Below are 22,924 nucleotides of genomic sequence, written 5' to 3'. Positions count from 1 at the left end.
TTTGATGCTTCAGTCTTTTACTTTCAGGGTCAGACAGACATAGATATAGACGTAGTAGACAGACACAACAGACGTAGATATAAACAGAGTAGACAGACGGTACAGAGGTAGATTTCATTCCCTTTAGTCCTGGTCAGGGTTCAGGTTTTACACATGGAAGATCTCAGTCTGTATCAGAGTTTGTTCATACAACTGGTTGGAAGAGAAAAACTGAAGTGAATCAATGAGCACAGATCTGTGATTCAGGCTCAGGTTTAATCAGGGGTTTGTTCCAGGTCCAGGTTTAATCAGGTCTTTGGTTCAGGTCCAGGTTCAGGTCCAGGTTTAATCAGGTCTTTGTTCCAGGTTCAGGTTCAGGTTCCGGTTTAATCTGGTGGTTCAGGTTCAGGTTTAATCAGGGGTTTGTTCCAGGTTCAGGTTTAATCAGGTCTTTGTTCCAGGTTCAGGTTTAATCAGGTCTTTGTTCCAGGTTCAGGTTTAATCAGGTCTTTGTTCCAGGTCCAGGTTTAATCAGGTGGTTCAGGTTCAGGTTTATTCAGGTCTTTGGTTCAGGTCCATGTTCAGGTTCAGGTTTAATCAGGTCTTTGTTCCAGGTTCAGGTTCCGGTTTAATCAGGTCTTTGTTCCAGGTTCAGGTTTAATCAGGTCTTTGTTCCAGGTCCAGGTTTAATCAGGTGGTTCAGGTTCAGGTTTAATCAGGTCTTTGGTTCAGGTACATGTTCAGGTTCAGGTTTAATCAGGTCTTTGTTCCAGGTTCAGGTTTAATCAGGTCTTTGTTCCAGGTTCAGGTTTAATCAGGTCTTTGGTTCAGGTCCAGGTTCAGGTCCAGGTTTAATCAGGTCTTTGTTCCAGGTTCAGGTTCAGGTTCCGGTTTAATCTGGTGGTTCAGGTTCAGGTTTAATCAAGTGGTTCAGGTTCAGGTTTAATCAGGTCTTTGTTCCAGGTTCAGGTTTAATCAGGTGTTTGTTCCAGGTTCAGGTTTAATCAGGTGGTTCAGGTTGAGGTCGTGATCGGAGCTTTGATCAACATAGGGCTGAAAACAAAGATATGAATCATATAAAATAACTATGATATAGATAAATGATCTTTGTTTTCACAGCTGAGCTGAACGTCTCTCAGCTGTTCTGTCTCTGTGTCACATGATGTCCAACATGCTGTTCAGTGACTGAACCTGATCAATAATAACACATTGCCCTCAGACCTACAGTTTACAGCAAACAATAAATACATCAAATTATCTCACAGGAAAACAAACTGATCCTGATCAGATCTGTTGATCTGGTTTTGAAAAGATTCATTCGTTCAGAAAGAACTCACAGGATGTTTGATTTAAATCAGAGGAGAGCCAGCTGAGGTGGATCCGGCCTCTGATCCGGTTCCTGGGCTGCAAGGTGTTGCTGTGCAGAGGGAGGTCTGGACTCGGGGCCGGTGGTTTTGTTTCTGACCCTCCTGGAGGTCTTTGTGAGCTGAACCTCGTGAAGCTCTGATTGGTTGGTTCGTCTCCACTGCAGACTCCTTAACATTAAACTTCCTGCTGCTTTGAATTGAAACACAGTCCACAGAGTTCAGCTCTCTCCTTCAGGATCAGCAGTCGGAGTCTCTGGACCTGGTCCTGGACCGTTGCCCCCCCGCCGCCCCGCTGAAAGCTGACACCAGGTCTCTGACACTGCCGGCTGAGCGGGGTTTCTCCTCGTTCTCCCTCTTCTTCGCTCTCGTCTTCCTTGGGTTGGTGTTGAGACTCTTGGAGCGCAGGGTCGGGTACATTCTGTCCTCCCCCACCAGCAGCTGCTCCGACAGCTCCTCGCTGCCTCTGTCACCATAGTTACCATCCACCGTCTCACCCCTCTGCCCCCCGTCGGCCAACCTGGATTCGTCTGCCTCCTGTGTGGTTTTGGGTCCGCTCCTCTCCACTGTCACTCTGGGGGATTTGGGGGGGGTTGAAATGGTGCCCCCCTCCTGGGCCTGATGGGTGGGGCTGTAGAGGATACTGCTGATGGACTTCCTGTTGGAGGAGGGTGAGCCGCTGAGGGTTGGAGAGGATAAATACTGCATGACCTTTGACCTCTCCAGAGGGAAGGACACCGCCGCCTCCACTCGAGTCTTCTCAGCTGGCTTCTCCAGGTCAGCCTCCATCAGGTCGGCCTGAGGTGGAGCAGGACTGCTGTGGGCCGGTCTGAGGTCTGGATCACAGGGGGAGATCAGGATGTCCACGTTGGACAGCGACTGGGTCCTGTCCTTCAGTCCTCTCACCTCCAGAGTCGAACCGAACTCCATCACGTCACCTGGAAACAGGAAACAGGAGTTCAAATAATTGTCATATTTCCATATATGAAATATATGGAAATATGAAGTAAAATTATATATGTATTTAAATTATAGTCTATATACGTATAAATGACACATGAAAACTGTTATAAATTGGAACAATGTCATATATTGACATGTGTAGCTAACACATATGTATACATATACTCATACATTTATATATACAATCATTCATATACTTATGTACATTCATACATAGGTACATACATATACATATACATACATACGTACATACATGTATGTGTGTGTGGTCCCACCTGTTGTGGTTACCCCTCGTCTCTCTGGACTGAGCTGGACCTTCCTGTCGTTCCCCTCCATGTCTCCGGACACAGAGATCCTGTCTTCGTGCTCCAGCTGGTAGCGGTACAGACTGTAGCCGTCGGCACTGTTGACGCTGCCGTGTCTAAACAGAGCCGCCGGCTCGCAGACGGACGAGCCTCTGGAGCGCGTTCGCACGAGCTCGGACCGGTCGATGCCTGCCAACTTCTCCACGGCATTCATCATCCGGCCGGAGAACTCCTCCAGCTGAGCCAGGCGGAGGTCCACCGTCTGCAGGGACGCCTTCATTGAGTGCTCCCTCTCATTCACCTCCTCCAGACGCATGAACATGTTCTCCACCCTGAACACAGAGGGGAGGGAGGATCCTCACTTTGACACAACAATGGTGGATGTAAACAACAAGTATGACAGTGTTCGACACAGGAAATAATACATCAGACTGTAAAATGATAAATAATAGAAGAACCTGTCTCTGTTCTCACTGAACCCAGACAGTTTGTGTCCCTGTGTTACTGTAGATGTGTGTGTGTGTGTGTGTGTAGGTGTGTGTTGTCACCTGACCTCTCAGATGTGACTCTGATTCGTTCGTTGTTGGACGACTGTTTCTCATCGTCCTTCTCTCTGAAGTATTCCTCCACACACTGCTCCTCGAACTCATGGAGACTCTTCAGCTCGTCAGCGCTCAGCACCAGCTCTGAGGGAACACAACGTTCAATAACCAGGTTCATTAACCTGATTGATTTAACCTGGTCAACCTGGTTATTTTAGAATAAAGACAGGTGAGTCTTACGGAGTCGCCTCTCGCGGTCGTCGCGCTCGCCCTCTGGCCTCCGCCTGCAGCGGCAGCACAGCCTCTTCAGGACGATGTAGATGTGGGGGAAGATGATGAGGGGGGGGGGCAGGATGGGTCGGTCGTGAAAGGTCATGATCAGCTGATACCGCTGGAACTTCCACACCTGGTTGGAGATGGATTTCACCTCAAAGAAGGTGTTGCTGTGTGGAGGAAGAGGAGGAGTTAGTGGTTGTTTCAGGGCTGATGATCACCTTCATTTTCTCTTCTGTTTAGTCTCTAAAACATCTCAGCTTCTCAGTGTTTCCACAATCCAACGTCCTTGAACGTCTACAACCGTTTTACATTTTACATTCACAGTAACCTCGTGGTTTTAACTGGACACACATTCAGAAAACAAACTAATTATTCCATATTCAAAATATGTATTATGTATTTTAATAATAATCAAAAATACACTCTGACTGATATTGGATCTGATAATGATTTATCATTTAACACAAACACATGAACAAACAGTCACATCATGTTTTCTCTGTAATCACTTAGACTCAGACATAAACCCATTAAAGTTTAGGTCACTGTGACCCCCAAAATATGTGTTTGGCCATAACTCCAGAATTCACTCACTTATTGTGATAAAATACACACAGACACAAATAATGTGTCTGTGTGTGTGTGTGTGTGTGTGTTGACTGACTTGAAGACGGCGATAAGCAGGTTGACCAGCAGGATGTTGGCCACCAGCAGGTAACAGGCCATGATGGCCGGAGTGAGCCAGGCTCCAGGGATACAGGGAGGAAGCTTCTTCCCATCTTCATCATACATGTTCTCTCCACACGGAGCTGAGACACACACACACACACACACACACACACACACACACACACACACACACACACACACACACACACACAAGGATCAAAATACTAATCTTACATGTGTTTATGTGACAAATAAATAATGAAGTAAAAGTGTGTCCAGACTTTGGATTAAAACTTTATTGGCATAATGATCATGTGGCAATGAAGCAGTAGTGATGACTTTAATCTCACACTATAGAAACACACTTCCTGCTTTCACAGTAAAAGACTCAGATTTGTATTAAAGTTGTTTCTCGTATTTATCTGAATCAGCCGTGGTGTGTTCACTGACTTGATCTCTAGGTCGTAGTTTTCATTGTCATCTGATCACAGTAATCCTGTTACTGTCTGTGGTGTGATTGATTCCACTTCTCTCTGTCAAAGCCTCTGCTAATACTAACACACTAACATGGTAAAATTTCCTGCTGCTTAAAGTTGCTTTTATTGTGAAGCAGCCACAGGAAACATACATTTACTGAAGGATTGAGACACTTACGGTTGATTTCCATCGCATAAACTGTCCAACGGTGGATGACGAACAGAAAGAGACAACAGGACAGAAAGGAAACAGAAAAGAGACATTGTTATCATCAGCTGACAGAGAGGACAGAGACAACACCATGATCATCAGAGAGAACAGAGACAGACAGTGAGTCATATTTTCAAAAGTGAGTGAGGACAGGGAGGACTAAGGTGGACTCTAGTCTTACGGTGTATGGAGGGCGAGGACAGGGGAGGACAGGTGAGGACAGGGAGGACTAAGCTGGGTCTTACGGTGGACTCTAGTCTTACGGTCTATGGAGTCTGCGAACACCTCTCCGTAGATCATCCAGTACGGCATGTAGAAGATGTTTCGGGCCAGACGCCATGTCGGCTCCTCGTCCGGGTGAAGGATCGCCTGCCGAGCGACGCCGAAACTCATCAAGACCACCAGCATGATGACCACGAAGTACAGCATGTCAATCATCTGGACCAGGGACCAGAGACCAGATCAGAGACCAGAAATTATAATAAAAATTAAAAAGAAAAAAAGACTAAACTGAACTGAGAATGAAGAACTGATCATTCAAACTCTCTGGACTTCACTTCAGTCTGAATTTAAACTGTGACTTTTCTACACTGTGTTGTTGCTTCTTTGACTTCAGTAGAATATTGAACACTGTTCTGTCACTTCCTGTTCACTGTCCCCTGAAGAATAAAGTTAGACTGATTTGTACGTCGTACCATCTTCCCAATCATCATGACATAGGGCCCCAGGTACTTGTTGACCCCGAAGATGTCGAGGACCCGGATGTACCAGAAGATGATGTCGACGCAGTAGATGACACGTCCATAGCCCATGTAGGGCTCGTTCTGCAGCCGCAGCAGTAAACCCAGCAGGAAAACAGAGATCGCCACCAGGTCCGTGATGTTCCAGTAATCCTCCAACCACACGTTGACCTTCTGCTTCAGTTTCCCTGGTTCCGACATCAGGATCTGACCACAGGACAGTCAGAGAATAAGCAGACATGAACGGACGGAAGAGGATTTACGGAGACATGAGACTGTTCTAATAAACAACAGGAGATATAAATACAGTGGGCCTAACATGGAGCCCTGTGGTACTCCACAGGCCCCTGGTTCACAGGAAGAGGACACCCTGCACCAGTCCCCTGTGGAGTACCACACTGGTCCAGAGGAAGAGGATTGGTCCAGTGAAATAAATACAAGTTACTGAAGAGCGAAAATCAAATAATCAAAGATCAACAAGAAAAATCACAGCTGGGAATTCACTGATCACTGATCAGAATCTATTGATTTCAAATCAAACTCCCTCCTGTTAAGACAAATCAGCATCACTGGAAGAACAGTAGGTAAGGACTGTCCAGGTAACACCTGAGCACATAACTGAGCTCAGGTGTGTTCTGCTGTTTACCTGTCGGACTTTCTCCAGTCCCAGAGTGATGATGTAAGAGATGACAATCCACTCCTGCAGAGACGGCCATCGCTCCATCTTCACCAGGATGATGTAGTTATACAGCATCAGGTAGACCAGGTAGGAGATCTGACGGAGACACGGGTGGTTCAGACAGGTTACCTTTATGTTCAGGTTACGTGATGCAGCGCTGCAGGGTCACCTGTGCAGAACCACTGCTCTGCTGTTTGGGTTCAGACAGGGTCTTTACAGAAACCTGCATCATGTGAGGTGACCTTTAATGACCTGTATGAAGTTCACATCACTGATATCAGCTAATTACAGATTGGTCATGAACGAAAGGACTTGCCGTGTTGAACCAGAACTTGGTGAAAGGGGCGTTGTAGAACTCGTAGATTTTCCTCCCGATGGGTATCCTCCTCCGCTGTTTGTCCTGGTTTTCTTCTTCGTCTCCTTTCTTTGACACGGCATCCACGTTGGAGACGGCGTCCTGAAACAGACTCTTCATTAGAACAGTTATCCCTGACGACATGAAGTATCTAAGGCTCCCGTATGTCTGGTACCTTGCTGGATTTGTTGTCGTCCTCTTTACTTTTACTGTCCTCGTTCTCTTTGGACGAATGAAACGAGGCTTCATCTCCCAGACGAAACTCCAGCAGCAGGATGGCGGGAGGGAAAATGATCCCTAAGATCACCTGGAGACAGGAAGTGAAGCAGAGAGTCAACAGAGCTGCCTGTTCCTGATCCCATTGTTATTTATATCTTAATCTAGGCTTATGATATGAGAACATTTCCATCTCTGCTGATGATGTCACAGGTTGAGTAATTAACTGTTAATCAGTCCATGCAGGATTTCACAGGCTTTTTTTAGGATTGTGGTTAAAATACTTGAAAAACATGATTTGACCAGCTTTTCTTCAGAATTGCAATAAAAGTTGCAAAGTTTTTAGAGGTTTTTACAATGAGACTGTGGGAGAAAATAAAAATTGCAAAAATAGTCTAACTTGTTTTGTATAATTCATTAAAAATCGAAGGCAACTTGTTCCAGTGAGAATAAATCCAGGTCAGAGCAGGTGGTGACACAGTCTTCTGCTCCTCTGCTCTGTCTGAATCACAGGTAGAGCTGATCTTTAGAATCACCTCATCAATTTATCCATCTGTAACCTAGTTCTGAGCAGCTCAGAGCCCACTTTTAAGGTGAAATGTTTTCCTAAGTGTTACTTGATGCATGATTGATGATTGAAATCAATCAATACCTTACTACTACCTAACCTTAAATGTCAGTATGACTTTCCATGTGTTTTTATCAGCTCTCTCCATGACAGACTCTTCAGTGATGATCAGATCTTCAGGTTCTTCAAATGTAGATATTTATCAACGTGATCATGTGACTGAAGATACTTTATTTCATCTGGAGAATAAAAGTAGAGGAGCATCGTTCCGGAGGCTCTACACCTGTGATTCTAGTACAGTGTTGTACAGAACTATTTAACCCTTTCATGTAAAACATTGTTGAATGTCTTCACATGGTCTTTAACAGTGATGTTTGTTGGTGAATGTGAGACATGCTTCATGCTTCGACACCACAAACAAGCTAGTGAGTTTGGTGACATCATCAAGGTTTGATCAGGGACTGGTCTGATTGGTTCAACTGGAGGGAAAGTTTGATGATTTTTGATCAAATTTGTGGAAAAGTTGCAGTGATTGGACAGAAAGGTTGTGCAGAATTCACAGGGATTGGCTGAATGTAATTATTGTGATTGCGACATCGTGACTTCCTGGAGGGACAGGTTAATAATCCTGACAGTTTGAAACACTCTGTCTCAGCTGGTCTGTGTTTTATGGTGTTGTAGGTGGAGGCCTCAGTGCTGAGCTGTAGTACCTTCAGGCTGTTGCTCTTGCCCATCCTCAGACAGCCCATCCACATGTCCGTCAGCAGCATCTGGCTGCAGGTGTGGGCGATGAAGTCTCTGTGTTTGGCGGCGACGGCGAGCTTCAGACAGGTGGAGTTACTCCAGTTCTTCAGCTCATAGGTCAGTAGCTTCATGGCGATTTGCTCGTCGTGTTTGTACGACTGGTCCAGCAGTTCGTAGGCCAGCTGACCAAACTCCCTGCACAGAGAGCACAGCGCCCCAGTCAGGCTAAGGTCATCATGAACCAACTTTCAGTCACATTGAGCTTCCTGTTACTGTGTGTTCAGCTGAGGTCGAGTCATGTGACCTCATCACCTCAGCTCATAAATGTCGGACTGAACCTCTTACTTACCTCTGACTCTTCCTCTCTTGTCTGGTGTCTCTACGTTTGTTGTCATGGCAACAGAGTTAACTCAACTCAAACATGACTGACTGAACTTCATAAAAACCTTGCTGTTGTGAGTGATGGTCACATGACAGTTCTCAGATCAGCTGATCACCAAGCTGCTTATTTTTAAATTCAAATGAAGTATTTAATACTTGAAACAGAGTCCAGAGTCCAGTCTGGATCTGAACCGGACCTGGACTCTGGCTGCGTGGGACTCACTTGGAGTTGTTCTCCAGGTCCTGGTAGATGTCATCCACCAGCTCGCTCTGAGACGACTCATGGGCCATGGCCTTGTACAGTTTACAAGCCACCAGAGCTTTGGCCATGGCCTCCTCCCCCCGCTGCCAAAGGAACAGCGCCATCTTCTGCCGCTTCATTAGCACGGCCCACACCATCAGCTCGTGGAACGGGTACTGAAACCTGCTGACCTCTGGGTCGTCCACGTCGATGTCCACCTCCTCCTCCTTCTTCTTGTTCTTCTTTCCTTTGCCCTTGGGGCGGGGCTCATCGTCCTGCGGGCACGAGTCCACACATAGACTGACAGAGACGAGACAACATGAAGTGACACGACACTTTAAAACCCAGGACCACTCACCTCCATCCCCAGAAGCTTCAGAGCTTTAGGCTGCAAGAGAAAAGACAATAAGGTCAGTTCATCAGAGCCAGTTCTCAGGCGCTTCCTCAGGTCCTGGACCCTCAGAAGATTCAGTGCAGTGTTCCCTCTCTGGTCTGTCACTCACCCGTTTGAGGCCGTACAGGTTGTTGTACAGTGTCCTGAAGCTCTTCCTGGTGTATTTGCAGCGGTAGGCTCCGCCCATCAGCAACTCCAGCACCAGTCCGATATCGATCAGTGTGATCTGGTAATCTGGAGGGAGGTTTCCCTGAAACACAAACCTGTTCATGAACCAGTTCTCACCAGGTCTCTCCTCTTCACTGTCAACAGTATGTAAACAAACAGCTGTTGAAGAAATCAGTTGATTTCTACATTTTTAAATTCAACTACAGAAATAACAGCTGTGAATACAACGTATTTCTATGTTGGCCCTGAGAGCTCAACACACTGCAACTAAAGAAAACACTAAAAAGTTCCGAAAACGTCTTCATCAGTTTGACACTTGAGCTGCAGATACTCACGACACAACAGGAAGTGGTTCCAATGGATGCTAAAAAGTGATGAACCAGGCTGGGACCACAGACTGTAAATAAAGATGGACGTCCAACAGTCAATGTCTGACTCCACCCCTAACTCCCAGCTAATCCATATATGGTCAAAGAGGGCTGTGGGGGAGCTGAGACTCACCCACCTGTCACTCAAAGAGGCCACGCCCTCAGTTCTCCATAACTTCAGTCCTTAATAAAAATGTAAACAGGTGAGTTATATAAACAGGTGAGTTCTATAAACAGGTGAGTTATATAAACAGGTGAGTTCTATAAACAGGTGTCATGAAGGAGGAAATTAGCTCTAGAGACCAAAACAGTTTTTGTACCAGGCTGTAAACATGTTTATTTCTGCTGTAAAGTTGGACATTTTAACATGGGAGTCTATGGGGACGGACTCACTGTTGGAGCCAGACTCTAGTGGTCGTTAGAGGAACTGCAGCTTCTGGTTCTTCACTGTTCATGCTTCAGTCTCAGAGGTTGAAGCTTGGCTGGACGAACTTGTTGTTCAATCTTTGTGATTTTTGAAGTTAGTACAACAAGTTTAACAAGCGTTAATATAAATCATATTATATTACATCCATGCAAGTTTGTCCCAGTCTGATTTTTATTGTCCACTGGAAACACTTCCTGTTGTGTTGTATCACATTGATGAGAATGTTTCCTGAACTTGACTGTTTGCGTGTTGAGCCTTACGACCACCGTAATTTATCAGTCTGTGACACGAGTCTCACCTTTTTCACATCTCTGACCACAAAGTGCAGCGTATTGGCTGGACCCAACTTCTGCAGGAACACAAGAATGAAGTGATGAAAACCCAAAGCAGTGAGTGTGTGATGAACAGGTTTCGTTGATGACAGACACATGACAGATTAACTGAGTGTGAACATCAGAGAACTGAATCACAGCGAGCAGAGAGCCTGACTTTAGACCAACAATAATGTGACTGACATGTTGTTTTAAAAGCTGAAGATTAAGATTAGAGACCTCAGTGATATAACAGAATATCAGTGGATCACTGATGGACGTTAAGCTGCAGATAAACAGTGAGAATATGGAGGTTAAAGCACCATGCTTTGTTTCATAACTGAGGAGCAGCGAGTCAGAGTGACGTCATGTGATGTTAAAGTTATAATGTGAGGCAGCGTCACTGTCTTCACCCCTCTGCTCTGTAACTGCAGCAACACAACAGGTGAACAGCAGCTTCCTGTGTGAACAGCTGACTCACCGTGTTGTAGAGCTCCTCCAGGCGGGGGATGGTCAGGAAGTGATGGATGTTCACTCCGTTCTCGATCAGCAGCTTTACAAAGTCCACTCTGTCCAGGACCAGGGCGTCCATCATGGCCTGCTCCAGAGAGTTCACCTGTAGGAGGAGGAGGAGGAGCATCATCATCACCACCATCACCATTATCATCCTCATCATCATCGTCATTATCACCACCATCATCATCATCACCATTATCATCATCATCGTCATCATCATCACCACCATCACCATTATCATCCTCATCATCATCGTCATTATCACCACCATCATCATCACCATTATCATCATCATCATCATCATCATCATCCTCATCATCATTATCACCACCATCATCCTCATCATAATCATTATCATCATCATCATCATCATCATCATCATCACCATTATCATCATCGTCATCGTCATTAACATCACCATCATCATCATCACCATTATCATCATCATCGTCATTATCACCACCATCACCATTATCATCATCATCCTCATCATCATCGTCATTATCACCACCATCATCATCACCATTATCATCATCATCATCGTCATTAACATCACCATCATCATCATCACCATTATCATCATCACCATTATCATCCTCATCATCATCGTCATCATCACCATCATCACCATCATCATCATCATCATCATCATCGTCATCATCACCATCATCACCATCATCATCATCGTCATCGTCATCACCATCACCATCACCACCATCACCATTATCATCCTCATCACCATTATCATCATCATCATCATCGTCATTAACATCACCATCATCATCATCACCATTATCATCATCATCATCACCATTATCATCCTCATCATCATCGTCATCATCACCATCATCACCATCATCATCATCATCATCGTCATCATCACCATCATCATCATCGTCACCATTATCATCATCATCGTCATTATCATCATCATCATCGTCATCATCATCACCACCATCACCATTATCATCCTCATCATCATCGTCATCGTCATTATCACCACCATCATCCTCATCATCATCGTCATTATCACCACCATCATCATCATCACATTATCATCATCATCGTCATTATCATCACCATCATCGTCATCGTCATCGTCATCATCATCACCACCATCACCATTATCATCCTCATCATCATCGTCATTATCACCACCATCATCATCACCATTATCATCATCATCGTCATCGTCATCACCATCACCATCATCGTCATCATCATCATCATTATCCTCATCCTCATCATCATTATCACCACCATCATCCTCATCATCATCATCATCACCTTTATCATCATCATCATCATCATCGTCATCGTCAAAGAGCTAGCTTGTAAATGGCATAACATTAAAAACGTTAAATAGTCTTCACACTTTCACCTGTACAGAGGAGTTAAGCCCCGCCCTCACCTGAGCAGCCAGATGGAGCGAGGAGCTGTGACATTTGTTTCTCTTACTATGTTGAAATGTTATCCCCGCCTGATGTTCGGGAGACTGAACCCAGCGCTGTGATTGGTCGAACTCTCTTTCTTTAGCTTAGTGGGGGGCTGCCCCCTGCTGTTACACTTGAGTACTGCACTATTGAACTCAGGTATCTGATCAGGTAATCTATTGATCACTTGAGTAGCTGATCAATTCATGTGAGTGTGAGGTGTGTGTCTGTGTTACACTGTGACTGTGTCAGAGGAACAGGTAACAAGTGAACGTGAACTTGGTTGTTTTATTAAAAGTCATGATGTCACTCACCCAGTTCAGCAGCTCCAGTTTCCTGGGGTCGGTCTCCTCTGGTGGTTCAGGTTTAGTTTTGCCTCCTTTTCCTTTCTTCCCTCTGGCTTTGCCTTTCCCTCCTCCTCCTCCTCCTCCTCCTGCTGCTACTGCTGCTGCTCTCTGGGTCGTCGGGCTTTTAGGACGGTCGGTGGGTAAGGCGCTCACAGGCTGCAGACACCAGGAAGAGACAACACCTTCAGTCACACAGACATAATTAGATTTGATGATGTCACTGAGTTTTGTCTTACTCTGCTGAGGATCTGTCTTTTTGGAGACAGTGTTGGGCACAGTGGGAAAGACAGATCAACGGACTGATCAATAGATGTATAGATCCAGTATCTGTGAACTCACAGGCCAGTGGTGTCCGTACACAAAGATCTGACTGTGAGCGATATCCACTCTGTTCCAGGCCAGAGCCAGACTCAACTGATCCGACGCTGATGCATTTGTACCTGAAATCATCATCCGCAAACAACAGGTGTTCAGACTCACACTTTCACTTCCTGCACACAGAAAAGGTGAGGTCATGTGACTGTGATGACCGTGTGTGTGTGTGTCTTCTTAATAAATGTGTAGATGTTACCTTTGAGCAGAGCTGTGAGGATGGACATCTCAATGTCCTGCTGTCCCTCTGAGCCCATCCTGAACACTGTGATCTACACACAACACACAACTCTGATCTACACACAACACACAACTGCAGTCTTTGTCAACACGACACACCGATGAAAATGACAGAAACTACAGAAACAGATGGAAGTAAAGCTAGCTTCAGAGACAATACCCTGCTGCCACCACAAGAGGGCGGGAAATTACATGATGAATGAAACTGGCATCAGATCCAAGGGACAGAAACTGTTCTGAGATCAGCTGTGATCAGCTGAATCAGCTCCTGTCTACAGTGTATCATGATGTTTTACTGTGATACTGAAGGAAACTTAAAGACAGAAGGAATATCTATGAAGTTCTGCAGACTCTGTTTCTCTGGAGCTTTATCCTGCAGCAACATCAGAGATGATGACATCATCAGTAAGTGATGTCACACCGAGTCAACCTGTAGTTCAGGTCTGACTCAGTTGAAAGGCATGGTGAGCTGGAGAGAAGCAGTTGGTCTGGTTGGTTCCTGTCTTGTTTCAGACTGCAGGTCGGGTCCATCCAGAAACATGTCGATGTGCAGCGCAGCATTTAATCTGACAACAAATCACTTTAAGTGATGAGATGTGATTTATTTTTTACATTTATGGCCAGAATGCTGCTGCAGCTGTTCTCAGGAGTAAGCAGAGGATTGTGGGATTAAATAAATGGCGGAGGGTCACAGAACAATCTCCACTAAGAGCTGCAGTTTTGGGTCAAAGGTAAAACCTCCATCATTATGTTAATGTCACAACTGCTGAGGTCTCAGAGAGCAGGTCACATCCCATCAGCCAGGACCCATGAACTGAGAGGGTGGCCCCGCCCACCTGGATCCCCATTGGCTGGATCGCTTCATTCAGTTTAAAGAACATGATTCAGAGATCATGTCTGTCATCACAGCAGAAGAACCTGATGATGGTGAGTGAAGCTGTTTATTGTTGCACCTACCAGCGCTCTCTTCTTCATGCACTCCATCACCATGAGGAAGATCTGCTGCGCCTGGCTGCGGCTGTAGTTGAACGTCTTCTGGATGGTGACGAGCAGCTGCTCTCTGACGCTGTCACTCACCAACCTGTGGACGAACACACGCTCACCTGTCTGAATGTCCTGGACCTGTCCCTCAGGACCTGTCCCTCAGGACCTGTCCCTCAGGACGTGTCTCTCAGGACCTGTCTCTCATGACTTGTCCCTCAGGACCTGTCCTTCAGGACATGACTCTCATAACTTGTCTCTCAGGACCTGTCCCTCAGGACATGTCTCTCAGGACATGTCTCTCATGACTTGTCCCTCAGGACCTGTCCTTCAGGACATGTCTCTCATGACTTGTCCCTCAGGACCTGTCCTTCAGGACATGACTCTCATAACTTGTCCCTCAGGACCTGTCTCTCAGGACGTGTCCCTCAGGACGTGTCCCTCAAGACGTGTCTCTCATGACTTGTCCCTCAGAACCTGTCCTTCGGGACATGTCTCCTCTGACTTGTCTCTCATGACGTGTCTCTCAGGACTTGTCCCTCAGGACATGTCTCTCATGACTTGTCCCTCAGGACCTGTCCTTCAGGACATGTCTCTCATGACTTGTCTCTCAGGACATGTCCCTCAGGATGTGTCTCTCATGACTTGTCCCTCAGGACTTGTTCTCAGGACATGTCTCTCATGACCTGTCCCGCAGGACGTGTCTCTCAGGACTTGTTCTCAGGACCTGTCCCTCAGGACGTGTCTCTCAGGACATGTCTCTCATGACTTGTCCCTCAGGACATGTCTCTCAGGACCTGTCTCTCATGACTTGTCCCTCAGGACTTGTCCCTAGGACGTGTCTCTCAGGACGTGTCTCTCAGGACTTGTCCCTCAGGACGTGTCTCTCAGGACATGTCTCTCAGGACCTGTCCCTCAGGACGTGTCTCTCATGACTTGTCCCTCAGGACGTCTCTCAGGACTTGTTCTCAGGACCTGTCCCTCAGGACGTGTCTCTCAGGACTTGTTCTCAGGACCTGTCCCTCAGGACATGTCTCTCATGACTTGTCCCTCAGGACGTGTCTCTCAGGACTTGTCCCTCAGGACGTATCTCTCTGGACTTGTTCTCAAGACCCATCCCTCAGGACATGTCTCTCATGACTTGTCCCTCAGGACGTGTCTCTCAGGACTTGTCCCTCAGGACGTATCTCTCTGGACTTGTTCTCAGGACCCATCCCTCAGGACATGTCTCTCATGACCTGTCCCTCAGGACGTGTCCCTCAGGACTTGTTCTCAGGACGTGTCTCTCAGGACTTGTCCCTCAGGACATGTCTCTCAGGACTTGTCCCTCAGGACGTATCTCTCTGGACTTGTTCTCAGGACCCATCCCTCAGGACATGTCTCTCATGACCTGTCCCTCAGGACGTGTCATACTGTCGGACCAAAGTCATCTGTCTGGAGTCTAATCTATGAAAGAGAGAGATCCTCACCCGTCCGCCTCACAGTATCTGTGAGCAAAGGAAATGATGTCAGAGGCTCTACCGCTGCCGTCACAGACCACGACAGGGACCGGAGGCTCCTCCTTCAGACTCTCCAGCACAATGGAGATGACGTTAGGACCCCCCTCCAGGATCAGACACACCACCGGGACCCCCTGACCCAGACCTGGCACACACACAGACACAGTATCTGTAATGTTGAAGCACCACTATCACAACCTGCACTGATACATCACAGTCCAGACCTGACCCCAGTTATCAAACATATCACAGAAATAATATGAAATGAGTTTAGATTGTTTCTTTACAGTTTATTGACTTAAACCACAATGATGTTTGAGCCTGTTGTCTCTGTACATCAACATGAACTAAAGTCTCTGTGGATCCTCAGGATCCAGTTTGGTCTCTCTGTGTGGGTCTGTGGTTAGCATAGCTTAGCACAAAAACTGGAAGCAGGAGAAAACTGTTAGCCTCTGTTCCTCTGTGGCCGCAGTGAGAGGTGGCAGCTGAGCCTCCCTTTGCTGTCCCTGCCTTACACACAGCTCCAGGCATAGGATGACAAAGGGAAACCCACAGGTCACATGATTGGTAAGATGGTCACTGCAGGTCGGACTGATGAGTGTGGATCAGGAACCAGGAGTTGTGTTCAAAAAGAGTCTGAGGAGAACTGGACCACAGACAGTTTTCACAGCAACCCTGTCTAGTGAAGATCTTCATTGGTCACATGTAGGTCCTTTAACCTGCTCAGGTACAATGTAAACTCAGCAGGTCACATGACTCACGCGTGTTGATCTTCTGCAGGGCAATGTGTTTCTCCAGCTGGCGGCGGAGGCGGACCTCAGCGCCGTACTTCCCACTGGTCCCGTTATCGGACAGGATGAAGTGGGAGTGGCTGCTGTTAAGGACTGACAGCTTGCTGAGTGGGTTGGACATGGTCTGATAGGGCCGCGTCACCTGAAACACACGTGATTGGTCCAATCAGAGGTGGGGGGAGCCAGCTACTGTTTTACAAATCACAAGTGAGTCTAGACTAAAGACCAAGTCTTTATGATGGTCAGTCTGGTTGAGTCCAGTTCAGTCTGGTTGAGTCCACTTCAGTCTGGTTGAGTCCACTTCAATCTGGTTCAGTCTGGTTTAACTTACGTCTCTCCCGATCAGGTCTTCTTTGTTCTCGATGATCCCCCATGGAGCGATTCCAATAGCGCAGACTTTTCCTCTGGATTTGGACGAATGGTCTTTCAGAGCGTCTCCAACATGGCGGATCACTCCTGAAAGACCACAGATGACCAGCAGAAGGTCAGGATCCAGTTGGCAGAAGAGTTTATAAAGATAATCTATTATTTTTACTGTTGGGTTGGTGATCACCACCCAAAGTGAAGTTCATCCCCTGATGATGGATTAAGAAGGTGTGGGGACCTGTTTAATTACATACATACATGAGCACTCTTTACTGGATCATCCACAACACAGCTGATTCTGAATCAGTGTTTCACTGGGGACCAGGGGGAGCCTGGACCGCGGTACCTGTACTGACTCCTCCAGTGAAGATCCAGGCTCCAGTGGTCACTGCGGCTTTGATCAGGCCTTTCCCAAAAACCTGCTTCAGTTTGGGCGGCAGGTCGAAGTTCTGAAGGCCTCCATGGACAGAGATGAGCAGCGTGGGGAGCTCCAGCTGCCAGTCCTTCACCATGAGGTGGAGCAGAGAGTCCGGTTTAGAATCATAAGAGACTCTGATGTACTGCAGGAGGAGGAGGAGGAGATGTTCAGTGACAAAGATCCACTACATGATCCACTACATGAATCTCACCATTAAACCAGAGTTTTCTTCTCCAGATTTTTGGACTATCAGGTTTTGTTCTATCAAAGTTTTGGTCTGTCAGGTTTTGGTCTATCAGGTTTTGGACTATCAGGTTTTGGTCTATCAGGTTTTGGACTATCAGGTTTTGGACTATCAGAGTTTTGGACTATCAGAGTTTTGGTCTATCAGGGTTTTGGTCTATCAGGGTTTTGGTCTATCAGGTTTTGGACTATCAGGTTTTGGTCTGTCAGGTTTTGGACTATCAGGTTTTGGACTATCAGGTTTTGGTCTGTCAGGTTTTGGACTATCAGGTTTTGGACTATCAGAGTTTGGTCTATCAGGTTTTGGACTATCAGGTTTTGGACTATCAGAGTTTGGTCTATCAGGTTTTGGACTATCAGAGTTTTGGTCTATCAGGGTTTTGGTCTATCAGGGTTTTGGTCTATCAGAGTTTTGGTCTATCAGGGTTTTGGTCTATCAGGGTTTTGGTCTATCAGGGTTTTGGTCTATCAGGTTTTGGTCTATCAGGTTTTGGTCTATCAGGTTTTGGACTATCAGGTTTTGGTCTATCAGAGTTTTGGTCTGTCAGGTTTTGGTCTATCAGGTTTTGGTCTATCAGGGTTTTGGTCTATCAGGGTTTTGGACTATCAGGTTTTGGACTATCAGAGTTTTGGTCTATCAGAGTTTTGGTCTATCAGAGTTTTGGTCTATCAGAGTTTTGGTCTGTCAGGTTTTGGTCTATCAGGTTTTGGTCTATCAGGGTTTTGGTCTATCAGGTTTTGGACTATCAGGTTTTGGTCTATCAGAGTTTTGGTCTGTCAGGTTTTGGTCTATCAGGTTTTGGTCTATCAGGGTTTTGGTCTATCAGAGTTTTGGTCTATCAGGGTTTTGGTCTATCAGAGTTTTGGTCTATCAGAGTTTTGGTCTGTCAGGTTTTGGTCTATCAGGTTTTGGACTATCAGGTTTTGGTCTATCAGAGTTTTGGTCTGTCAGGTTTTGGTCTATCAGGTTTTGGACTATCAGAGTTTTGGTCTGTCACAGGTCTATTAGATGTAGATGTGTCTGTTTGGTACCATGGCCTTGTTAACGTGTCCTCCTCCCTGGAACTCGATGACTCCATAGGCGTCAGTGGGGGAGGTCTGGGTGTGTTTGAGGGGAGTCCATCTCTCTGCCGGTTGGACCTCTAGCTGAACCAGCGGGGCCCCCTCCTCTTTGGTCCCTGGAGGGATGGCGGTGTGCTGCGTCACCAGCTGACCACAACTGCACCTAAAGCAACACCACAAAAAAGACATTTTATACTTTGGACAGGAGAGACACAACCAAAGAGTCTGTAGTTAAAGGTGCAAAGTTGATCTTATTAAAGCAACAGTCATGTGTTCAGGTAAAGAAGCCGTGACTTGAGTCCATTATGTGGGTCTGACAGTCAGTGTGACCCTGTAGCTTGTGTCAGTACCTGCTGGTGTCTTTGCTGGGAATAATCTGGATACATTCTCTCTTGTGGAAAGTCCTCTCAATCCACACTCTGTGAATCTGAGGAAAAACAGGAAGTGGACATCAGGACTGATGCTGTAAAACTAAACTCAAACACAGTGTTGAACATTTCCACAAGAACACGAACAACCAACAAGAATGAAATAAAGACGTTACAGCAGAGATTTCAGATTTCAGTTTTTTTTCAGGAAATTATGAAAGCTGTCTCTTTTTTATTCAAAGCTGTGAAGGACATCCCAGTGAGTGTTAGACACAACAGACATGTCCAAATCCATTCAGTTATCGTTTTAATTACCATTAATTCTTTAAATAATTTGTCAGATAAAAGCTGCAGTCCTGAGACTAAAGAGTCTCAGCCTGAATGTGATCTGGTTTAAATCGGTAAGGACAGAACTCATTAATCAGTTACTTCAGCTGTGAAGTACTGGTAGGTTTCTGGATGTCTTGGTGTACAGGGGGGTCAGTACACCTCTGGAGGTTAATCCAGGAATGTTGAAATAATAGAAATGATGTCAAAGCAAAATGTCAAAATCTGTAAAAGTGTATAAAGTTGAGAGTTAATGATGTAGAGAAGCAGCTGAGAGAAGAGAGAAAACATGAATGTGTTTCTGTTATAGACAGTGAATTTATGGACTAAAGCGAGGAGCAGTAAAATGTCGTCTCCATCAAACAGCTGTTATGTAGTGTTTTACTTCTTCTATGATCGTTTTCAGGCCACAAATGGCTGAAACATCAAACTTCATGTCTTTGTGTATCTGGCTAATTACTGGGAGAGTGGAACTTTCCATTTCTTTATGCATCCAATCCTCTTATCCTCTGTCCTCTAATCTGCTGCTCCGAAAAACACACAAGAGCCTTTAAATCTGTTTCCTGTGTATTTAAATCCATACAGCACTAATGACTGTGTGTTACTGTATGTTGTTGTGTGTTACTGTGTGTTGTTGTGTGTGTGATTCTCTGAAGCACTTTGACAAATTCCTGCACTCCGGATGATGCAGGATTAACGTGTGAAGTCACATGAGCCTCCATTTTATTGTCTTTTTCACGTCAATGGTGAACATCATCATCATCATCATAATCATCTTCATCTTCATCCTCATCATCAGCATCTGAACTGAACCAGGAAACAGGACAGGAGTCTGAGTGTTAACACGAATAGTAACACTCAGACTCTGGATATGAAATCAAACAAACCTCTCACTTGTCCCACAGCAGCTCCTGTCTCTACCTGAATGTCCAAACGTCTCGTCTCGGAAAACTGATCAAGAATGAAGGCTGAGGCAGTTCCCTGACGACTGGGTGTCTCAGTCTGGTCTCAGTGGAGGTCTCCGTGGACTGAGTGTCTCAGTCTGGTCTGGGTGCAGCTCTGAGAGGACTGGGTGTCTCAGTCTGGTCTCGGTGCAGCTCTGAGAGGACTGGGTGTCTCAGTCTGGTCTCGGTGCAGCTGAGCAGGTTCATATGACGAGCATGTGAGGCAGCAGGGCTCTTTGTTGGAGCCGGTCTCATGACTCTGGTCCGAAGTAATCCTTCTGGGAGTCTCATGACCCGTCGAGCTTCAACACAAGAGGCTCAACAAATCTGCTTTGAGAAATCCCCACAAAATATTCAAAGGTCCGTCCACCGTCTCTGTAGGGACCAAATCCTCCTTAGTCCACTTCAGACCTTCAAACCAGTTTCCTTCAATACGACCTTGACCACTGGATTTCATTCATTCAGTCTTTAAGGACACAGCTCGGGGGGTCACCAACTCCAAACAGAAGACATCCCACAATACTGAGACAACTGCAGACAGGCTGCAGCACCAGTGGGCTGACCCTGACCCTGACCCTGACCCTGACCCTGACCCTGACCCTGACCCTGACCGAGCTCCCTTCAGGGTTGGTTAAGGTGAAATAATACAGAAGCATCCTGGATGGTCAGAGGTCAGAGGTCACAGGGTCAGAACCTCCTGCTTCAATCAGAACCACCAACTAACTCTGATCTGAAGCTGTCAGATAAATGTGGTATTTCCTGTGAAGTAGAAGTACACAGTGGTGTGTAGAAGTACACAGTGGTGTGTTGTAGAAGTACACAGTCAGCTATGAGCTGTGATGTACTTCCTGTCTCTGTACAAAATAAAACTCAGTGATATAACATCTCATGTGAAACAAGATTTCCTCTGAACAACATTAATCTCATTTACAACCCTGATAATCCCCCAAACCCCCCCAGGCCTCTCACACCCTCTGAGTCGTTAATCTCTCACACTCTTCATTCAACAGCTCATTTAGAAAAACATAGTCTGTTACGTTCATCACTGACGTGTGAGAGGAGACATGGTGAGGATGACGATGAAGATGAGGCTGAAGATGACAGACAGTCCTCAGGCTGATTTCACTGTCACATGAAAACACAACAGCTGATTGTGTCTGTGCAGCAGAATCACATGAAGTCAGTTAAACCTGATCAGGTCACATGATCAGAAGAGGAGGAAGAGGAAGAGGACGAGCAATCTGATGGGGATTGAGCTTTGATGTCAGTAGTGGACAGAATATTAGGAACACCTCCCTTAATCAGAGGGGACTCCTACAGCTGAACACTGAGTCTCTGAGGTCACAAACATAGTTCATCTAAATCAATGTCCAACAGTCAGACCTCAGGTGGACGTCCTCTCTCCTCAGGTGAGCCTTAGATGAGTCTCAGGTGAGTCTTAAATGCCTCCCAGGTGAGTCTTCGATGACTCTCAGATGAATCTCAGATCAGATGAGTCTCAGATGAATCTCAGATGTATTTCAGGTGAATCTCAGATGAATCTCATGTGAGTCTCAGGTGTATTTCAGATGAGTCTCAGATGCCTCCCAGGTGAGTCTCAGGTGAGTCTCAGATGAGACTCAGGTGAGTCTCAGATGAGTCTGAGGTGAGTCTGAGGTGAGTCTCAGATGAGTCTCAGGTGAGTCTGAGATGAGTCTCAGATGAATCTCAGGTGAGTCTCAGATGAGTCTCAGGTGAGTCTCAGATGAATCTCAGGTGAGTCTCAGATGAGTCTCAGATGAATCTCAGATGAGTGTCAGATGAATCTCAGATGAGTCTTAGATGAGTCTCAGATGAATCTCAGGTGAGTCTCAGGTGAATCTCAGGTGCGTCCCAGGTGAGTCTCAGATGAGTCTCAGGTGAGTCTCAGGTGAGTCTTAAATGCCCCCCAGGTGAGTTCTAGATGAGTCTCAGATGAATCTCAGATGAATCTCAGATGAGCCTTAGATGAATCTCAGGTGAGTCTCAGGTGAGTCTCAGATGAGTCTCATATGAATATCAGGTGAGTCTCAGATGATTCTCATGTGAGTCTCAGGTGAGCTTTGGATGTGTCCCAGGTGAGTCTCAGATTGATCTCAGGTGAGTCTCAGGTGAGTCTCAGATGAGTCTTAGATGAGTCTCAGATGAGTCTCAGATGAGTCTCAGGTGAGTTTTAGATGTGTCCCAGGTGAGTCTCAGATTGATCTCAGGTGAGTCTCAGATTGATCTCAGGTGAGTCTTAGATGAGTCTCAGGTGAGTCTCAGATTAATATCAGGTGAGTCTCAGGTTAATCTCAGATGAGTTTTAGATGAGTCTCAGATGAGTCTCAGGTAAGTCTCAGGTGAATCTCAGGTGAGTCTTAGATGCGTCTTACCTTCTGTGATCCAGACGATGCGCTGCGTTTGATGGACGAGCGTTTGAAGGATCCGTTTGTCCCTCTCCTCCCTCTGCTGTCCATGTTAATAAAGTTCAGCTGTCCTCCACATTCATCCTCCTCCTCCTCAATCTCCTTCTCTGTCCTGTGTCTCCTCCCCTGTCTGCTGTGTCCTCTTATGTCTCTTTTTCTGTCCTGTGTCTCATCCCCTGTCTCCTGTGTCCTCCTGTGGTCCTGCAGCCTTCAG

The 22,924-nt window shown here is 46.1% G+C and overlaps 1 protein-coding gene and 1 long non-coding RNA gene across 2 annotated transcripts in view; both read right to left on the bottom strand.

Moving 5' to 3' along the window:
• Positions 1–22,924, bottom strand: part of LOC111667211 (uncharacterized) — an 86,307-nt gene that overhangs the window by 23,912 nt on the left and 39,471 nt on the right. The window lies entirely within an intron of this gene.
• LOC111667214 (transient receptor potential cation channel subfamily M member 1) lies at positions 1–22,924 on the bottom strand. Its single transcript, XM_023422849.2, has 28 exons — positions 22,678–22,924; positions 18,996–19,072; positions 18,616–18,808; positions 17,269–17,482; positions 16,888–17,012; positions 16,527–16,698; positions 15,736–15,910; positions 14,243–14,366; positions 13,245–13,317; positions 13,013–13,113; positions 12,641–12,829; positions 10,859–10,993; positions 10,365–10,415; positions 9,213–9,353; positions 9,068–9,097; positions 8,692–8,984; positions 8,054–8,282; positions 6,735–6,866; positions 6,521–6,661; positions 6,172–6,300; positions 5,481–5,732; positions 5,049–5,223; positions 4,753–4,773; positions 4,094–4,238; positions 3,394–3,596; positions 3,165–3,297; positions 2,582–2,943; positions 1–2,281 (listed from the first exon to the last, which is right to left on the bottom strand). Exons 1-28 carry the CDS (start codon positions 22,759–22,761, stop codon positions 1,584–1,586), a joined length of 4,797 nt encoding a protein of 1,598 aa, XP_023278617.1. The 5' UTR covers positions 22,762–22,924; the 3' UTR covers positions 1–1,583.

This window comes from Seriola lalandi, unplaced genomic scaffold (genome assembly GCF_002814215.2).
Source record: "Seriola lalandi dorsalis isolate HSWRI2012SDOR001 ecotype SW California unplaced genomic scaffold, Sedor1 jcf7180002054686, whole genome shotgun sequence".
Taxonomy (NCBI): Eukaryota; Metazoa; Chordata; class Actinopteri; order Carangiformes; family Carangidae; genus Seriola; species Seriola lalandi.
The sequence above is the reverse complement of the archived record's forward strand: the minus strand, read 5'-3'. Positions and strand labels throughout refer to the sequence as shown.